The sequence below is a fragment of the Dendrobates tinctorius genome, unplaced genomic scaffold (genome assembly GCF_039654945.1).
Source record: "Dendrobates tinctorius isolate UK_male_01 unplaced genomic scaffold, ASM3965494v1 ptg000254l, whole genome shotgun sequence".
NCBI classification, from domain to species: domain Eukaryota; kingdom Metazoa; phylum Chordata; class Amphibia; order Anura; family Dendrobatidae; genus Dendrobates; species Dendrobates tinctorius.
Window position 1 is genome coordinate 14,614,123 of NW_027361921.1, and position 16,380 is coordinate 14,630,502.

Here is a 16,380-nt window from a genome sequence, read left to right on the forward strand (position 1 = left end):
CATGAAAGTTTTGATTGTATGAAATAGTAACATGGTAAATGTGAATACAGTTACTTGTTACTTCTATAACTAACATGCAGCTAAATACCTTAGGACCTGGACCACCAGGGAATCCAGCACTACCAGGGGGACCTGTGGGACCCTACAGGAAGCATACAAGATATTACAAGATAGTACATTGGATGTAACAAAAAGATTTTATTAATTCAATATTTCAATATTTTACCAAGCCAATATGTATTAAGTGTTATAAATGAAATAGAATCTACAAAATTAATATAAAAAAAAATCACATAATGTTCTTACTGGCTGTCCAGTAGCGCCAGGACTTCCATCATTACCACGTGCACCCTAAAATTAAAAGAAAAAAATACCTGGTTTGTTGATTTTTCTTCAGAGTAAGCAACAAGAGAAAACAATGGGAAAAAACATATCATTAGCGGAAGGGGTGGCGCCATATAGTTTGCTGTTCCTTTCTCTTAAATTCATAGGATGAATTCATAAAATAACAGGACAAGAGCCGTATTATTCATAATGCTGACAAGGCTGAAGCCTCGGGGCCACACAAGGACTAGGGGTCCATTAGTTCTGTTATTACTCAGGATCTTTTGCCTGCAGTGTGCTCCAGTGGTTAGAGGCACTTTGAGTTGTAGCAACAGATGTACATACAGTATATATGGATCACCCAGAGATAGATGTGATGCCATTCTGCCTCCAGCTTCATTACATCTTTCTGAGTAAGGCAGTTTAGTTATGACAGTTCCATATACTTGACCATTACCACGAGCTGTATGACCAGATAAAGTTAGTCTTGTTCATTTTGTTAAGGAAATAGGAGACTCGTTGTGAGAAAAAATGGTAACATTGATTGTACTTTATCAATACCTAATAGCACTATCACTGTAGAGGTTTTTTTTTATTTTTTGTTGTATTTCAGTATTCTTATTTCTAATTTTCTATTTGTGCACAACTTCCACATGTCCTCATAGGACATATATATTATATTTTTATTTCACCTCTCATATTCTTTGCTTTGTTACTTTGTTTTTTTTTTTTTACACCTCAAAAATAATTTATAGATGCGCAGGAATGAGTGGTTCCATGCAAAAGGTATAAATAGGTACCTACAAACAATATATGGAATTAATAACAATCAAATGGAGTTTTTTGCACGTAAAAAAAAAAAAAAAAATTCTTTTTGATTCTGACTAACTTTATATTGTCCATAGGCACTCATTCACACCTTTCGCATGGAATCATTCATTTCTGCGCAGAAAATCCATTTTCCATTAGAAGATTACCTTGGAGTTATTTAATTACTTTTAGATATATCCATTTATATTATTGTACCTTTTTCTTTTTTTTTTTTTTCTCTTGGGAACTTCAATTCTGGAGTGATCTGTATCATTGCAAGGAACCGTTCACTTTTCCTTTCATGTGTTGCCACTTTTTGTAATTAATTGCAAGCTTTGTGATTGGTTTGTAACCTGTATATATTTTTCTATGCATATTGTTTTTATTTACCTATGACTAAGGGTGCCTTTGTGCACCGGAAACGCGTCAGGTGTTTTTTGCATTTTAATATGGCATATTAGCCTAATAAAGTTTTTTTCATTTATGCCGGTGTGCTGAACGAACTTTTTCTTCTTGTTTCAAAAACTGTATGCCCTCTATGGCTGTAAGAAACAGAACAACCGCATATCATCCACAGTTTACCTGCTCATTAGAGAAGTGACTGACCAAACCTACTGCCAAAATTGGTCACTCTATAACAATGTCCATTGTTCCACCAGGTATACACCTTATTACGTAATTTTTGGTTCACAAGGAAGATTACCAAAAAATGTTGCCTTTGAAGTGCGAGTTCCAGAGACAGTCAAACCTCTGCCACAAACTGATTGGGTCATAGAATAACAGTGATGACTAGAAGAAGCAAATGCCATTATGGAAGAGGGATTGAAAGCTGTTCATCAAAGACAAGAAGAGAATTACAACTTGAATGTCAAAGCAAAACTACTGACAGTTGGTGATCGAGATTGGCTTAAGAAGAATCATCTCAGCAGCAAGCTAGATGAAAAGTGGAAGACATGCATATACATCACTTGAGCTACCTGGAGTATAAATCTACAAAATCTCTAAAGAAAATGAAGAGACAGCCAACTTGGTACACCATAGCCAGCTGAAGCTTTGCCTGTGCCTTCAAAAACTTTTGAATGATGTTCCAGGTGACAGAATTTATACAGAGACTCATGGACTTCTGATATTCTACTGTTTGCATTTTTGTGTTATCTTCCAGGTTGTCCTAAAACACGGTAAGCCGTTCCAGATGCTTGGGGACATGCATATCTTTAAAGTGGGTGAATATGTAATGCCCCAAAGTTGTTGTGTATGTTCCTTTAAGATGTAGCAGAGCTAGCAGCTACCTCACTATGTTTGCACAATTGTTCACATTTCCGTTTGCAGATAATGTACATGAGAATTCAGTATGATATATGCACAAAGTGATGGACTTATTATGTTCTGCCATTAGAAGGTTGTTAAGAGTTAAAAAAGCAGCACTGTGTTTTATGTGTGGCCATAAGGTCACATGATTAAACCACATGGCGAGTCTTGGGCTTAGCAGTGAAGGAGAAGGAGACATTTTGTGCACTTGGGTGTCCTCCTAGAGAAGCTGAAGGAGCAGGTAAGGTAGCAGCCTTAGCTCCTGTATATGATGAATCACATCCTCAGCGTTAGGGTACCGCTTCACATAGCAACGCATCAGCGATCCCGACAACGATGCGACCTGGTAGTGATCGCTGGTGCGTCGCTACATGGTCGCTAGTAAGCTTCCAAACAGGCAGATCTCTTCAACGACGCACCAGCAATCCCCACAATGATACCACCTGGTAAGGATCACTGATGCATTGTCACACAGCAGCTATTCTGAACGATTCCAGCCTGCGTCCATGAGTTCTGCGTCGCCAATGAGGTTGCTCGTCGGCGTCAAACACAGCGATGCACGCTGGCCAGCGGGACGCCGATGACGAAAAAATGGCCTAGGACATTCGAGCACGATCAGCGATATCCAGTGGGGGGGGGGCGGTCGCTGCTGCGTGTCACATGTAGTGAGATCGCTGAAGAGATCGCTGATGCGTCACAAAATCGGTGACACATCAGCGATCTCGCTATGTGAGACGGGGCCGACAGCTGTGTGATAAAGACTGTGCAGATAAGCAGAAGTTGAAGCTCAGAAGTCTCTACCATTTATACATCTGCAATACTATACTGGAAAAAACTGTGATTGCTGTATATTAATTGAATCTCTTTCCAATAATTGTTAGTCTGGATGTACCTGTGTAATCATGCAACAAGTAAAAGTTATCAACAGCTCCTCTGGTCTCCCTGTTTTCTGGACTATTTGGAGTGCACCAAATTACATATCACTATCAGGAAACAGAGGATAACTAAAGGGAATCTGTCACCTCAATTTTCTTATATCAGATGCAGCCACCGCCATCAGGGGCTTATCTACAGCATTCTGTAATGCTGTAGACAAGGCCCCGATGTAACCTGAAAGATAAGAAAAATGAGTTAGATTATACTCACCCGGGGGTTGGGTACGGTCCGATGGGTGTCGCGGTCCGGTCCGGCGCCTCCCATCTTCTAGCGATGACATCCTCCTCCTTACTTCTGCCGTGGCTCCTGCGCAGGCGTACTATATCTGCCCTATTGAGGGCGGAGCAGAGTACTGCAGTGCGCAGGCGCCGGGAAAGGTCAAAGAGGTCCGGAGTCTGTGCACTGCAGTACTTTACTCTGCCCTCAATAGGGCAGATATAGTACGCCTGCGCAGGAGCCATGGCAGAAGTAAGAAGGACGTCATCGCTAGAAGATGGGAGGCACTGGACCAGACTGCGACACCCATTGGACCGGACCCCAGGGTGAGTATAATCTAACTCGTGTTTCTTATCTTTCAGGTTACATCGGGGGCTTAACTACAGCATTACAGAATGCTGTAGATAAGCCCCTGATGGCGGTGGCGGCATTTCATAGGGCAAAAATGAGGTGACAGATTCCCTTTAAGTGCTCCCTGGAGTCACTTTATTTCTTTCTTCTATTTTCTATGTCACTGCTATGGCAGAGTGGTAAGTTCGGTTCACCACATGGCATATTGCATGACACTTAAATGCACTGTTAGAATAAAATAAGATAAATATATACTGCACAGTATATGTCATTGTGTACAATTAATTGTAGAATGTTGATCCAGTCATTCGTCATTGCAGATATTTTAGATAAGATTGGTTCATACAATATGGTTGCACCTATACACTTCTCTTTGGTTGATCTTGATGAACATGTCTTTTTTCAAAAGGTATTAACTACGTAACATGGGCCTAATTATATGGTGTTGTCATCGTTCTATTCTTCCAACTTTCATAAAACTATCTACATACAAAAGATTCAAGGAGAGTCATTGAATGGCCATTTTTAGTATTATTATAGAGGAAGATACAATGAGAGAGATTCATCAAGCTAAATGCACACTATTCATGATGTGACACTTTGTGATTTGCCCAACAAGGGGGCATAGTTTAGCTGAAAATATACGAAAATAGGCATGGCATAACATGCAGCACCAAGTAAAAAAAAATTCACATGTTTGGCACAGTGTAAGCCACCTAAAAAGTGGTGCAAACTTAAAATATGGCAAATTTATTAAACAACAAAATAACACTAAATAAATAAATAAAGCTTGATAAGTCTGGTCCTTTTTAGACCGTCTAGTCTAAATTTGCACTGTCTAAAGGTCCCGTCACACATAGCGATTCCGCTAGCGAGATCGCTGCTGAGTCACAATTTTTGTGACACAATAGCGATCTCACCAGCGAGATCGCTGTGTGTGACAGCGATCAGCGACCGGCCCCCCTGTCGGTATCGCTGATCGCAGCAGGAAAGGCCAGGACTTTTTTTTGGTCGCTGGTCTCCCGCTGGCCACCACGCATCGCTGCGTGTGACAGGCGGGAGACCAGCGATCTGCTGGTAACTAATGTACACATCAAGTATCCAAGGGACGTGCGTCCCTTAGATACCTGATGTGTACGTTAGTTACCAGCGCGTTGAGGCAGGAAGCTGGTAACTAACGTACACATTGGGTATCTAGGGACGCACGTCCCTTGGATACCCGATGTGTACGTTAGTTACCAGCCTCCTGCATCAGCGCGCTGGTTACTAACGTGCACAGCGATGCCGGGCGCTGGGCGTCACTGTGCTGATCACTGGTGAATCTGTCTGTTTGACAGCTCACCAGCGATCACATAGCGATTCACCAGCGATCCTGACACGTTGATATCGTTGTCAGGATCGCTGGTGAGTTGCTATGTGTGACTCCAGCCTAAGATTACACGGTATCTTTGAAATACTTAGCATAGTAATAAGATCATTGTTAAAAGGCTTTAATCTTTGATGGTGAATGCTAGAACGAAGGATCAATGAACATTTGGTTTGGTGACAATGGCAAACAATGTCATTTGTGTTATACAATATGTGCTATTTTGGGTTGCAGAGAATAATTAGAAGGGTCACTGCAGTCTACTAGAAAATGCATCACCTTCCTGACCAAGTCAAATTTTACAATTCTGACCAGTGTCACTTTATGAGGTAATAACTCTGGAACGCTTCAACGAATCCCACTGATTTTAAGAATGTTTTTTTTCAACAAATATTTTACTTTATGATAGAGATAAAATTTATTTAATATGATGCGTTTATTTGAGAAAAAAATGAAATTTGGCTAATTTTTTTTTTTATTTTACTTTTTACACTCTTTAAATCAGAGAGTTATGTCCCACAAAATAGTTAATAAATAACATTTGCCACATGGGTCAAACAGCACCAATTACTGGAGAAATAGGTGGATTATATTTACTGACCCACCTTTGCTTTTTACTGCTGCTAATCAATTAACTATATATACACTGAAAAGATGGGGCGATAGGGCTATAGTCTGGTGTGTTATAAAGCCAAAATACCGAAGGGGTTCTCACCACACTACTATATCTGATGGAACGCATACAGTGCTTCATCATGCTGTTCACACTGATTGTGACACGCATATGCACTCCACCTACTGGAAGGAGAATCATCCCAGCAAAAAATCAATGCTGGCGCGTATTTGCATTCCACCCGCCAGAAGTGCATCTGGCGCTGGATACCGGTAGTGATGTAAGCGCTGACGAGGCGGAAATGACAGGTACCCACATGCACGTCAGCCGCCTAGGTCCTTTCTCGAATCCAGAAGCCATTATGATAACCTCATTATAAAATAAGGCCCCAGCACCCTATACTCACCCATCATCTACTATGGCATATTCCTATCTTGGGTCCCCTGATGAGCCCCGACAAAGGGAGGGGGAGAAATGCATAGGGACGAGGACAATTGACTTTGGGCAGTACTAGTTCCCTGACAACTATCAGCTAAGTGATCCACTGGGATCTTTTCCAAAATTATTTTCTTATCTCTCTATGATTAATGATAGGCACACATGCACCTTGTCTAATGCTGTATAGTATGCCAATTGCATTGATAGGGCACATATTCACCTTTATCAACTAGATGTGACATCAAATTTTGATACACAAGCACACATGCACTTTATTTAATTTTGTGTGGCATATCTAAAACATGGGGTTGGCTATTTTAGGGAATCCTATTAGGACCCAGTGAACTCAGAGGCGCTCCTTAGGAACATGGAGGTCTGGATTCTCTTTGTGACTCTTTTTGTTTGCACATCCAGTTTAAATAGAAAAGACTGCCACTTACAGACTCACTGCAGTCTACAGCTTCCCCCACAGTCACAGACAAGGAGAATCATGCACAGTGAGATTTCTGTTGTGTGTATGTGGTTAAGTACTATAGCTCTATATTACAGGCATCCAGGGACTCTGGGGAACTGTCGACGTTGAACGGGAGTGCCATATCGAATTTTAGGGTGCCAACCTCCACAGTCAGGTAGGACTACAGATTAAAAGGCTCTTATTAGGGTCATTTGAGGATACTTAAATTGAAGATTTTATTTACTGTACAAAAATACTGCGTCTTCCTGAAAAAGGCACAGAAGGTGTTTTTTATCTAATTGTATTAATTATGGTGCTTGAACCTCTAGGTTCAAGCAACATATTGTAATCCGATTTCTTATATTTTCTTATTATTCTACTTCTTCTTCGCCGCGTTTTCTGCAATTAATGCGGCCTGAACCGCTCGGCGCAGAGACCCCGTTCAGGCGGCGTTTCGAAGCCCTCGGATGAGGACAGGTGTGCTATGTATTTTTGGAGTCAATCCAATTTGTAGTTTTAAAAAAAAAAATCACATTTTAAGCAAAAATTTTGCCATAGGAATTAATGGTGACCTTTCCATGACCCCCAACTGACATGGATTGAAGCCACAGCGCAAGTGCAGTGACCTTACAAAAATGGCAGCTATGCAAATGCAGCTTCCACACATGACCCATATTAGCTAATAGCCAATAGACAAAGTGGCTACCAAGTTGTCAGAGGCTGTCGGAGCCTGGGGCAGGTTGTCAGAGGCTGGAAGAGACTAGGGCAGGTTGTCAGAGGCTGGAGGCAGGTTGTCAGAGGCTGTCGGAGCCTGGGGCAGGTTGTCAGAGGCTGTCGGAGCTTGGGGGAAGGTTGTCAGAGGCTGGGGGCAGATTGTCAGAGGCTGTCGGAGCCTGGGGCAGGTTGTCAGAGGCTGCCGGAGCCTGGGGGCAGGTTGTCAGTGGCTGGGGGCAGGTTGTCAGAGGCTGGAAGAGCCTGGGGGCATGTCGTCAGAGGCTGGGGGCAGGTTGTCAGAGGCTGTCGGAGCCTGGGGCAGGTTGTCAGAGGCTGTCAGAGCCTGGGGCAGGTTGTCAGAGGCTGCTGGAGCCTGGGGCAGGTTGTCAGAGGCTGGAAGTGCCTAGGGCTGGTTGTCAGAGGCTGTAGGAGCCTGGGGCAGGTTGTCAGAGGCTGTCGGAGCCTGGGGCAGGTTGTCAGAGGCTGTTGGAGCCTGGGGCAGGTTGTCAGAGGCTGTCGGAGCTTGGGGGCAGGTTGTCAGAGGCTGGGGGCAGATTGTCAGAGGCTGTCGGAGCCTGGGGCAGGTTGTCAGAGGCTGCTGGAGCCTCGGGGCAGGTTGTCAGTGGCTGGGGGCAGGTTCTCAGAGGCTGGAAGAGCCTGGGGGCATGTCGTCAGAGGCTGGGGGCAGGTTGTCAGAGGCTGTCGGAGCCTGGGGCAGGTTGTCAGAGGCTGTCAGAGCCTGGGGCAGGTTGTCAGAGGCTGCTGGAGCCTGGGGCAGGTTTTCAGAGGCTGGAAGTGCCTGGGGCAGGTTGACAGAGGCTGTAGGAGCCTGGGGCAGGTTGTCAGAGGCTGTCGGAGCCTGGGGCAGGTTGTCAGAGGCTGTTGGAGCCTGGGGCAGGTTGTCAGAGGCTGTCGGAGCTTGGAGGCAGGTTGTCAGAGGCTGGGGGCAGATTGTCAGAGGCTGTCGGAGCCTGGGGCAGGTTGTCAGAGGCTGCCGGAGCCTGGGGGCAGGTTGTCAGTGGCTGGGGGCAGGTTGTCAGAGGCTGGAAGAGCCTGGGGGCATGTCGTCAGAGGCTGGGGGCAGGTTGTCAGAGGCTGTCGGAGCCTGGGGCAAGTTGTCAGAGGCTGGAAGTGCCTGGGGCAGGTTGTCAGAGTCTGGAGGCAGGTTGTCAGAGGCTGTCGGAGCCTGGGGCAGGTTGTCAGAGGCTGTCAGAGCCTGGGGCAAGTTGTCAGAGGCTGCTGGAGCCTGGGGCAGGTTTTCAGAGGCTGGAAGTGCCTGGGGCAAATTGTCAGAGGTTGTAGGAGCCTGGGGCAGGTTGTCAGAGGCTGTCGGAGTCTGGGGCAGGTTGTCAGAGGCTGTTGGCGACTGGGACAGGTTGTCAGAGGCTGTCGGAGTCTGGGGGCAGGTTGTCAGAGGCTGGAAGAGCCTAGGGCAGGTTGTCATAGGCTGGGGGCAGGTTGTCAGAGGCTGGAGGCAGGTTGTCAGAGGCTGTCGGAGCTGGGGGCAGGTTGTCAGAGGCTGTCGGAGCCTGGGGGCAGGTTGTCAGAGGTTAGGGGCAGGTTGTCAGAGGCTGGAAGAGCCTGGGGGCATGTTGTCAGAGGCTGGGGGCAGGTTGTCAGAGGCTGGAAGAGCCTGAGGCAGGTTGTGAGAGGCTGGAAGTGCCTGGGGCAGGTTGTCAGAGGCTGTCAGAGCCTGGAGCAGCTTGTCAGAGGCTGTCGGAGCCTGGGGCAGTTTGTCAGAGGCTGTCGGAGCCTGGGGGCAGGTTGACAGAGGCTGGGGGCAGTTTGTCAGAGGCTGGGGGCAGGTTGTCAGAGGCTGGGGGCAGGTTGTCAGAGGCTGGAAGTGCCTGTGGCAGGTTGTCAGAGGCTGGAAGAGCCTGGGACAGGTTGTCAGGGGCGCTCTGTGAAGAAAAGGTCACTCTGACCCCGGTTTTCGGGGTATTTTGGCATCGCAGTGCAATTTTCATGTGTGCAGTAGCATCAGCTAAGGATTCCTCAGATTTTCCCGCAAAAAACGCATGCGACTTTTAAAAACCGCATGCATTTTTTTAAAATACCGCATGCGGTTTTTGCGGGAAAATCTGAGGAATCCTTAGCTGATGCTACTGCACACATTAACATTCCACTGCAACGAAAAAATACCCCGAAAAACGGGGTCTGAGTGACTTTTTCATCACAGATTTAATTTTAAGTGTGTGCAGTAGCATTAGCTAAGGATTCCTCAGATTTTCCCGCAAAAAACGCATGCAGTTTTTTGTGGGAAAATCTGAGGAATCCTTAGCTGATGCTACTGCGCACATTAACATTCGACTGTGATGAAAAAATACCCCGAAAAACGGGGTCTGAGTGACTTTTTTGTCACAGATTTAATTTTAAGTGTGTGCATTAGGATCAGGGCACCCCCCCCCCCAAAGGCTGACTGTATAAAAAAATTACTTAAAAACAGCCCCAAATCACTAGAACGGGGATGTGTAATGCGAGGGGCGGAGTTAGCATGTTATGTTGACACTGATACACTGCTGTAAAGCTGGCAGCGCTGTCCAAGCACTATGTATTTCCTTCAGGAAATGTCCATCTAGTTAAAAGTTAATTTTTAAAAGGGTTTTTTGATCATGCTGGTGTATTCTCTAAGCATTTACCCACTCAATAATGGTTGGTTTTTCTCACATAAAAACTGCACCCTTATAGGGGCTCAAAACCACATTTAAGAAGTTTATTAACCTTGCAGGTACTTCACAGGAATTTTTGGAACGTGGAAAGAAAAAATGACCGTTTAACTTTTTGTCACAAAATGTTACTTTAGACCTTTTTTTTTATTTTTTCAATGGCAAAATTTAAAAATGGACCACAAAATATGTTGAGCAATTTCTGCTGATCATGCTGATACCCAATATAAGTGGAGAAAAACTACTGTTGGGCACATAGCAGGGCTTGGAAGGGAAGGAGTACCATTTGACTTTTTGACTGTAAAATTTGCTGGAATAATTAGCAGTTGCCATGTTGCTTTTGGAGAGATCTTGATGTGCCTAAACAGTGGAAACCGCCCACAAATGACACCATTTTCTAAACTAGACCCCTTAGGGAACTTATCTAGATGTGTGAGCACCTTGAAGCCCCAGGTGCTTCACAGAAGTTTATAATGTTGAGCCTTGAAAATAAAAAAAAAAAAATCACATTTTCCCCACAAAAATGTTTTTTAACTCCAAAACCATTTACATAGAAAGGATTCAAGGAGAGTCATTGACTGGCATTTTTCTTATAATTATAGACGACGACATAATGGGAGAGATTCATGTAGCTAAATACATCCTATTCATGATGTCACACTTTTAGTGATTTGCTCAACAAGGGGGCATGGTTTACTTGAAAATAGGATAGTCTTATCTGATAATAGGCATGGTCTAATATGCAGTGTAGGAGGGAGAACTAATACATGGATCAGTCTGGGTGCAAAGGACAGATGTATATGTGCTGTGTAAAATGTTTTACTGTAACATATATGTGTATGTGTAGGATGAAGAAGGGATTATAGCTAGAGACAGTGGAGTACAGAGTTTGGCCACTAGGGGGAGATAAAAAGGTCTTAACAACAGCTAATGCTAGGGAAAAGCAAAGTCATGGTGGGTGGAGCTAATAGAACAGGAGAAGGGGATATCCAGGCTGAAGTGATAAAAGGAGAAGGTTCGGAGACCTAGGGAGGAGAGGAGCTCAGGAGGAGACAGAGGGAAGAGCTCAGGAAGAGACAGAGGAGAGAGACAGAGAAGAAGAAAGAGAGAGAGAGAGCAAAGAAAGGGGGGTAGCCCGGGAAGACAGCGGAAGGGACAGAGAGCCTGGGGTACCAAACTGCTGGAGAGCTGGGCACTGAAGCGAAGTAGGTGTGGCAGCGGGTGGACGGGCTGTGTAGGTGATCGCTGTGGCTGTGGGCCTAAAGGCAGCCACAGTGAGAGAGTCTGAAATGACGTTGCACCGGGAAAGCAGAGGTGGCAAGGGAAAAGGCGTGTTTACGGGTACCCAGGCAGGTGTGTCGGAGCTGTCTGGAGTTTCCATTACTGAAGAAAGGAACCAAATAAAGAAAAAACCTGTTGCTACAACTACGGGCTATGGACTCTTGTCTTTGGTAACGTCGGGAGTGTGCTGTAGGGACCCCCCCCCCCCCCCCCGGTCGGCACACAATCCTACAGCAGCACCAATTTTAAAAAAATGCACACGTTTGGCACAATATAAGCCAGCTTAAAATATGGCAAATTTTTCAAACAAAAAAACACTTAATAAATAAAGCTTGATAAATCTGGTCCATTTTTAGAACATTTGCTTTGGTCACAATGGCAAACTGATGTTGTCATTTGTAATATTTGTGTTACTGCGGCAAAAAAAATATTTAGTCGCCAATTGTGCAAATTCTCCCACTTAAAACAATGAGAGAGGCCTGTAATTGACATCATAGGTAGACCACAACTACGAGAGTCAAAATGAGAAAACAAATCCAGAAAATCACCTTGTTTGATTTGGCAAGATTTATTTTGCACATTATGTTGGAAAATAAGTATTTGGTCATTAACAAAAGTTCATCTCAATATTTTGTTATACGAGTATATCCTTTGCTGGCAGTTACAGAGGTCAAACGTTTTCTGTAAGTCTTCACAAGGTTGGCATACACTGTTGGTGGTATGTTGGCCTATTCCTCCATGAAGATCTCCCAGTGATGGTTTGGTCCTGTCGCTGGGCAACACGGACTTTCAAATCCCTCCAAAGGTTTTCTATGAGGTTGAGATCTGGAGACTGCCTAGGCCACTCCAGGGCCTTCATATGCTTTTTACAAAGCCACTCCTTCGTTGCCCTGGAGGTATGCTTGGGATCATTATCATGCTGAAAGACCCATCCACATCTCATCTTCAATGCCCTTGCTGATGGAAGAAGGTTTGCACTCAAAATGTCATGATATATGGCCCCATTCATTCTTTCATGTACACAGATCAGTGGTCCTGGTCCTTTTGCAGAGAAACAGCCCCATAGCATGATGTTGCCACCCCCATGCTTCACAGTAGGTATGGTGTTCTTTGGATGCAAGTCAGCATTCTGTCTGCTCAAACAGTTCTACTTTGGTTTCATTAGACCATATGACATTCTCCCAATACTCTTCTGGATAATCCAAATGCTCTCTAGCAAACTTCAGATGGGCCCGGACATGTACTGGTTTAAGCAGAGCGACACGTCTAGCACTGCAGGATCTGAGTCCCTGGCGGCATAGTGTGTTACTGATAGCAGCCTTTGTTACGGTGGTCCCAGCTCTATGCGGGTCATTCACTAGGTCCCCCATGTGTTTCTGGGATTTTTACTCATCGTTCTTGTGATCATTTTGACCCCACGGGGTGAGATCTTGCTTGGAGCCCCAGATTGAGGGAGAATAACAGTGGTCTTGTATGTTTTCCATTTTCTTATTATTGCTCCCACAGTTGATTTCATCACTCCAAGCTGCTTGCCTATTGCAAATTCAGTCTTTCCAGCCTGGTGCAGGGCTACAATTTTGTTTCTGGTGTCCCTTGACAGCTCTTTAGTATTCACCATAGTGGAGTTTGGAGTGTGACTGTTTGAGGTTGTGGACAGGTGTCTTTTATACTGATAAGTTCAAACAGGTGCCATTACTACAGGTAATGAGTGGGGACAGAGGAGCCTCTTAAAGAAGAAGAGAGCCAGAAATCTTGCATGTTTTTAGGTGACCAAATACTTATTTTCCACCATAATTTGCAAAATAAATATTGCCAAATCAGACGAGGTGATTTTCTGGATTTGTTTACTCATTTTGATTCTCATAGTTGTGGTCTACCTAAGATGTCAATTACAGGCCTCTCTCACCTTTTTAAGTGGCAGAACTTGCATAATTGGTGGCTGACTAAATACTTTTTTCCCCACTGTATACAATGTGTGCTATTTTGATGTGCAGGGAAAAATTAAAAGGGTCACTGCAGTCCACTAGAAAATGCATCACCATTCCCAGGATTTGTGAGGCTGCCACAGCCTGGACCTCCGCTGATCAAAATTATATAGCACTTTCAGTAATTTACCATAACCTTGCTTAACCCTTTACACTCCAAGACTGTTTACACCTTTATGACCAAGCCAAATTTTACAATTCTGGCCACTATCACTTTATGAGGTAATTCTGGAACGCTTCAACGGATCCTACTGATTTTGAGAATATTTTTTCGACACATATTGTACTGGAAAATGTTCTTCAATATGACTTGTGTTTAGTTGAGAAAAAAGATTACATTTGGTTAAAAAATTTTAAATTTATCAATTTTTAAAATTTTAATTTTTACGCCCCAGAGAGTTATGTCCCACAACATAGTTAATAAATAACATTTGCCACATGTCAATTTTACTTCAGCACAAATATAATTCTTTTTGTTAGGAAGATATAAGTGTTAAAAATTGACCAACGATTTCTCATTTTTCCAAGAAAGCGTACAAAAACATTTTTTTATAGGGACCACATTTGAAGTGACTTTGAGGAGCCTATATGACAGAAAATACCCAAAAGTGACACCACTATAAAAACTGCTCCCCTCAAGGTGCTCAAAACCACATTGAAGAAGTTTATTAACCCTTCAGGTGCTTCACAGGAATTTTTGGAATGTTGAAAGAAAAAAATGACCATTTCAATTTTTGTCACAAAAAGTTTACTTTAGACCCATTTTTTTAGGTTAAAAGGAAAAAAAGGACCACAAAATTTGTGTGCAATTTCTATTGAGCATGATGATACCCAATATGTGGGGGAAAGCTACTGTTTAGGCACATGGCAGGGCTCAGAAGGGAAGGAGCGCCATTTGACTTTTTAAATGTAAAAATTGCTAGAATAATTAGCCATGTTGTGTTTGGAGAGCCCCAGATATACCTAAACAGTGGAAACTGCCCACAAATGACACCATTTTGTAAACTAGGCCCCTGAGGGAGCTTATCTAGATGTATAAACACCTTGAAGCCCCAGATGCTTCACAGAAGTTTATAACGTTGAGCCGTGAAAATAAAAAAAAAAAGCTTTCCCCATAAAGATGTTTTTTTAACCCCAAATTTTGCAATTTCATAAGGGAAGCAAGGGAAATCGCCCATATAATTTGTTTTGCAACTTCTTGTGAGTTCGCTGATACCTTATATGTGGGGGAAAACTACTGTTTTGGCGCATAGCTGGGCTTTGAAAGGAGGGAGCTCTATTTGACTTTTTGAATGCAAAATTTGGTGGAATAATTAGTGGACGCCATGTCATGCTTGGAGAGCCCCTGATGTGCCTAAACAGTGGAAACCCCAAACTAGTTATACCACTTTGGAAACTAGAACCCTCAGGAAACTTATCTAGATGTGTGGTGAGCACCTTGAATTACTAGGTGCTTCACAGAAGATTTTAACATTGAGCTGTGAAAATAAAAAAAAATCTAATTTTTCCCACAGAAATGCTTTTAGACCCAAATTTTTCATTTTCATAATGGTAACAGGAGAAATTGCACCATAACATTTGTTGTGCAATTTCTCCTGAGTAACGCTGATACCCTAATGTGGGGGAAAACTGCTGTTTGAGGACACATGGTTTGGAAGAAAAAGAGCGCCATTTGACTTTTTGAATGCAAAATTTGGTGGAATAATTAGCAAATGCATCTTATATGTGGGGGAAAACTACTGTTTTTACTGTTTGGGCTTTGAAAGGAGGGAGCTCTATTTGACTTTTTGAAGGCAAAATTCAGACCCTTTGCTCAGTATTGAGTAGAAGCACCCTTTTGAGCTACTACAGCCATGAGTCTTCTTGGGAATGATGCAACAAGTTTGCATCAACAGGGGATCCTGTTGTGAACTCATTTTCTGGTCTACCAGTTGTGAGTTCTCCTTCCGGGCTCCCTCTGGTGGTAACAGGAGGTAGTGAGTTTGATTTAATTAGTAGAGATCTGCCACCTGATGATGAGGATAACGATTGGATCTCTGAAATCTCAGACTGGATTTAAGACAGCCGATGCCCTATTCTGGTGCTGGTGATTCCTTCTGGCTTTTCAGGTCTTGGTTTTCAGCTCTGTTCCTGTCATCTCTAGCTAAGTGTTTCTGCTAATGTTCACACTTGATTTTGTTGGTCTATTCAGTTTTTTGTGTGGTCAGCCAGCCCCGGCTGGGGCTGTGCTGAATTTCCACTCTTATTTATCTGTATTTGCCAATTTGCTTTTTGTCCCTTATTAGATTGGCCCCTTTTTTGCTCTGTCTCAGAATATTTCAGAGTGCTGATATAGTGGGAGAAGTCTAGTGACTTCAGGGTTAATTTTGTTATCAGAAGTGTTGGACATTATTTTTGTAGGGTTTTTTGGGCAGATTGCAGACAGTGTCTTTCCTTTCCTGTCCTTTCTAGTTAATTTGGGCCCCATCGTTTGCTCAGCCTATTTTCCTGCCTGTGTTTGTGTTTTCATCTTGTTTGAGCCTTGAAAATAAAAAAATGACATTTTTACCACAAAAATTTTATTTTAGTCTCAATTTTTTTATTTTCACATGAACAGCAGGAGAAAACCAACCTCAAAATTTGTTATGCAAGCTTTCCCGAGTACACCGATACTCTATGATACTCTATATGTGGGGGTAAACTACTGTTTGGGCTCATGACAGCAGTCAGAGAAAAAGGAGTAACTTTTTGGAGCGCAAACTTTGAAGGAATGGTCTGGTGGTGTCATGTCTCATTTCCGGTGTTCACTAAAGGGGTTAACTAGAGGGACAGTTTTATAGGTCTCGTTGTTCCAAACACAGCTAGCTATATAAAATATGTGTACCTTTATGTAATCTCCCTGGATGTGGCCGCAGGAGGAAAATTGATGACAAATCAAA

The 16,380-nt window shown here is 43.5% G+C and overlaps 1 protein-coding gene across 1 annotated transcript in view; it reads right to left on the reverse strand.

Annotated features, from left to right (window-relative positions):
- Nucleotides 1-16,380, reverse strand: part of COL3A1 (collagen type III alpha 1 chain) — a 200,447-nt gene that overhangs the window by 91,657 nt on the left and 92,410 nt on the right. The window contains exons 14-15 of the mRNA XM_073558192.1: nucleotides 307-351; nucleotides 89-142 (exon numbers count right to left, since the gene is read on the reverse strand). Of these exons, the coding sequence (XP_073414293.1) occupies nucleotides 89-142; nucleotides 307-351 (99 nt within the window). The remainder of the gene's footprint in view (nucleotides 1-88; nucleotides 143-306; nucleotides 352-16,380) is intronic.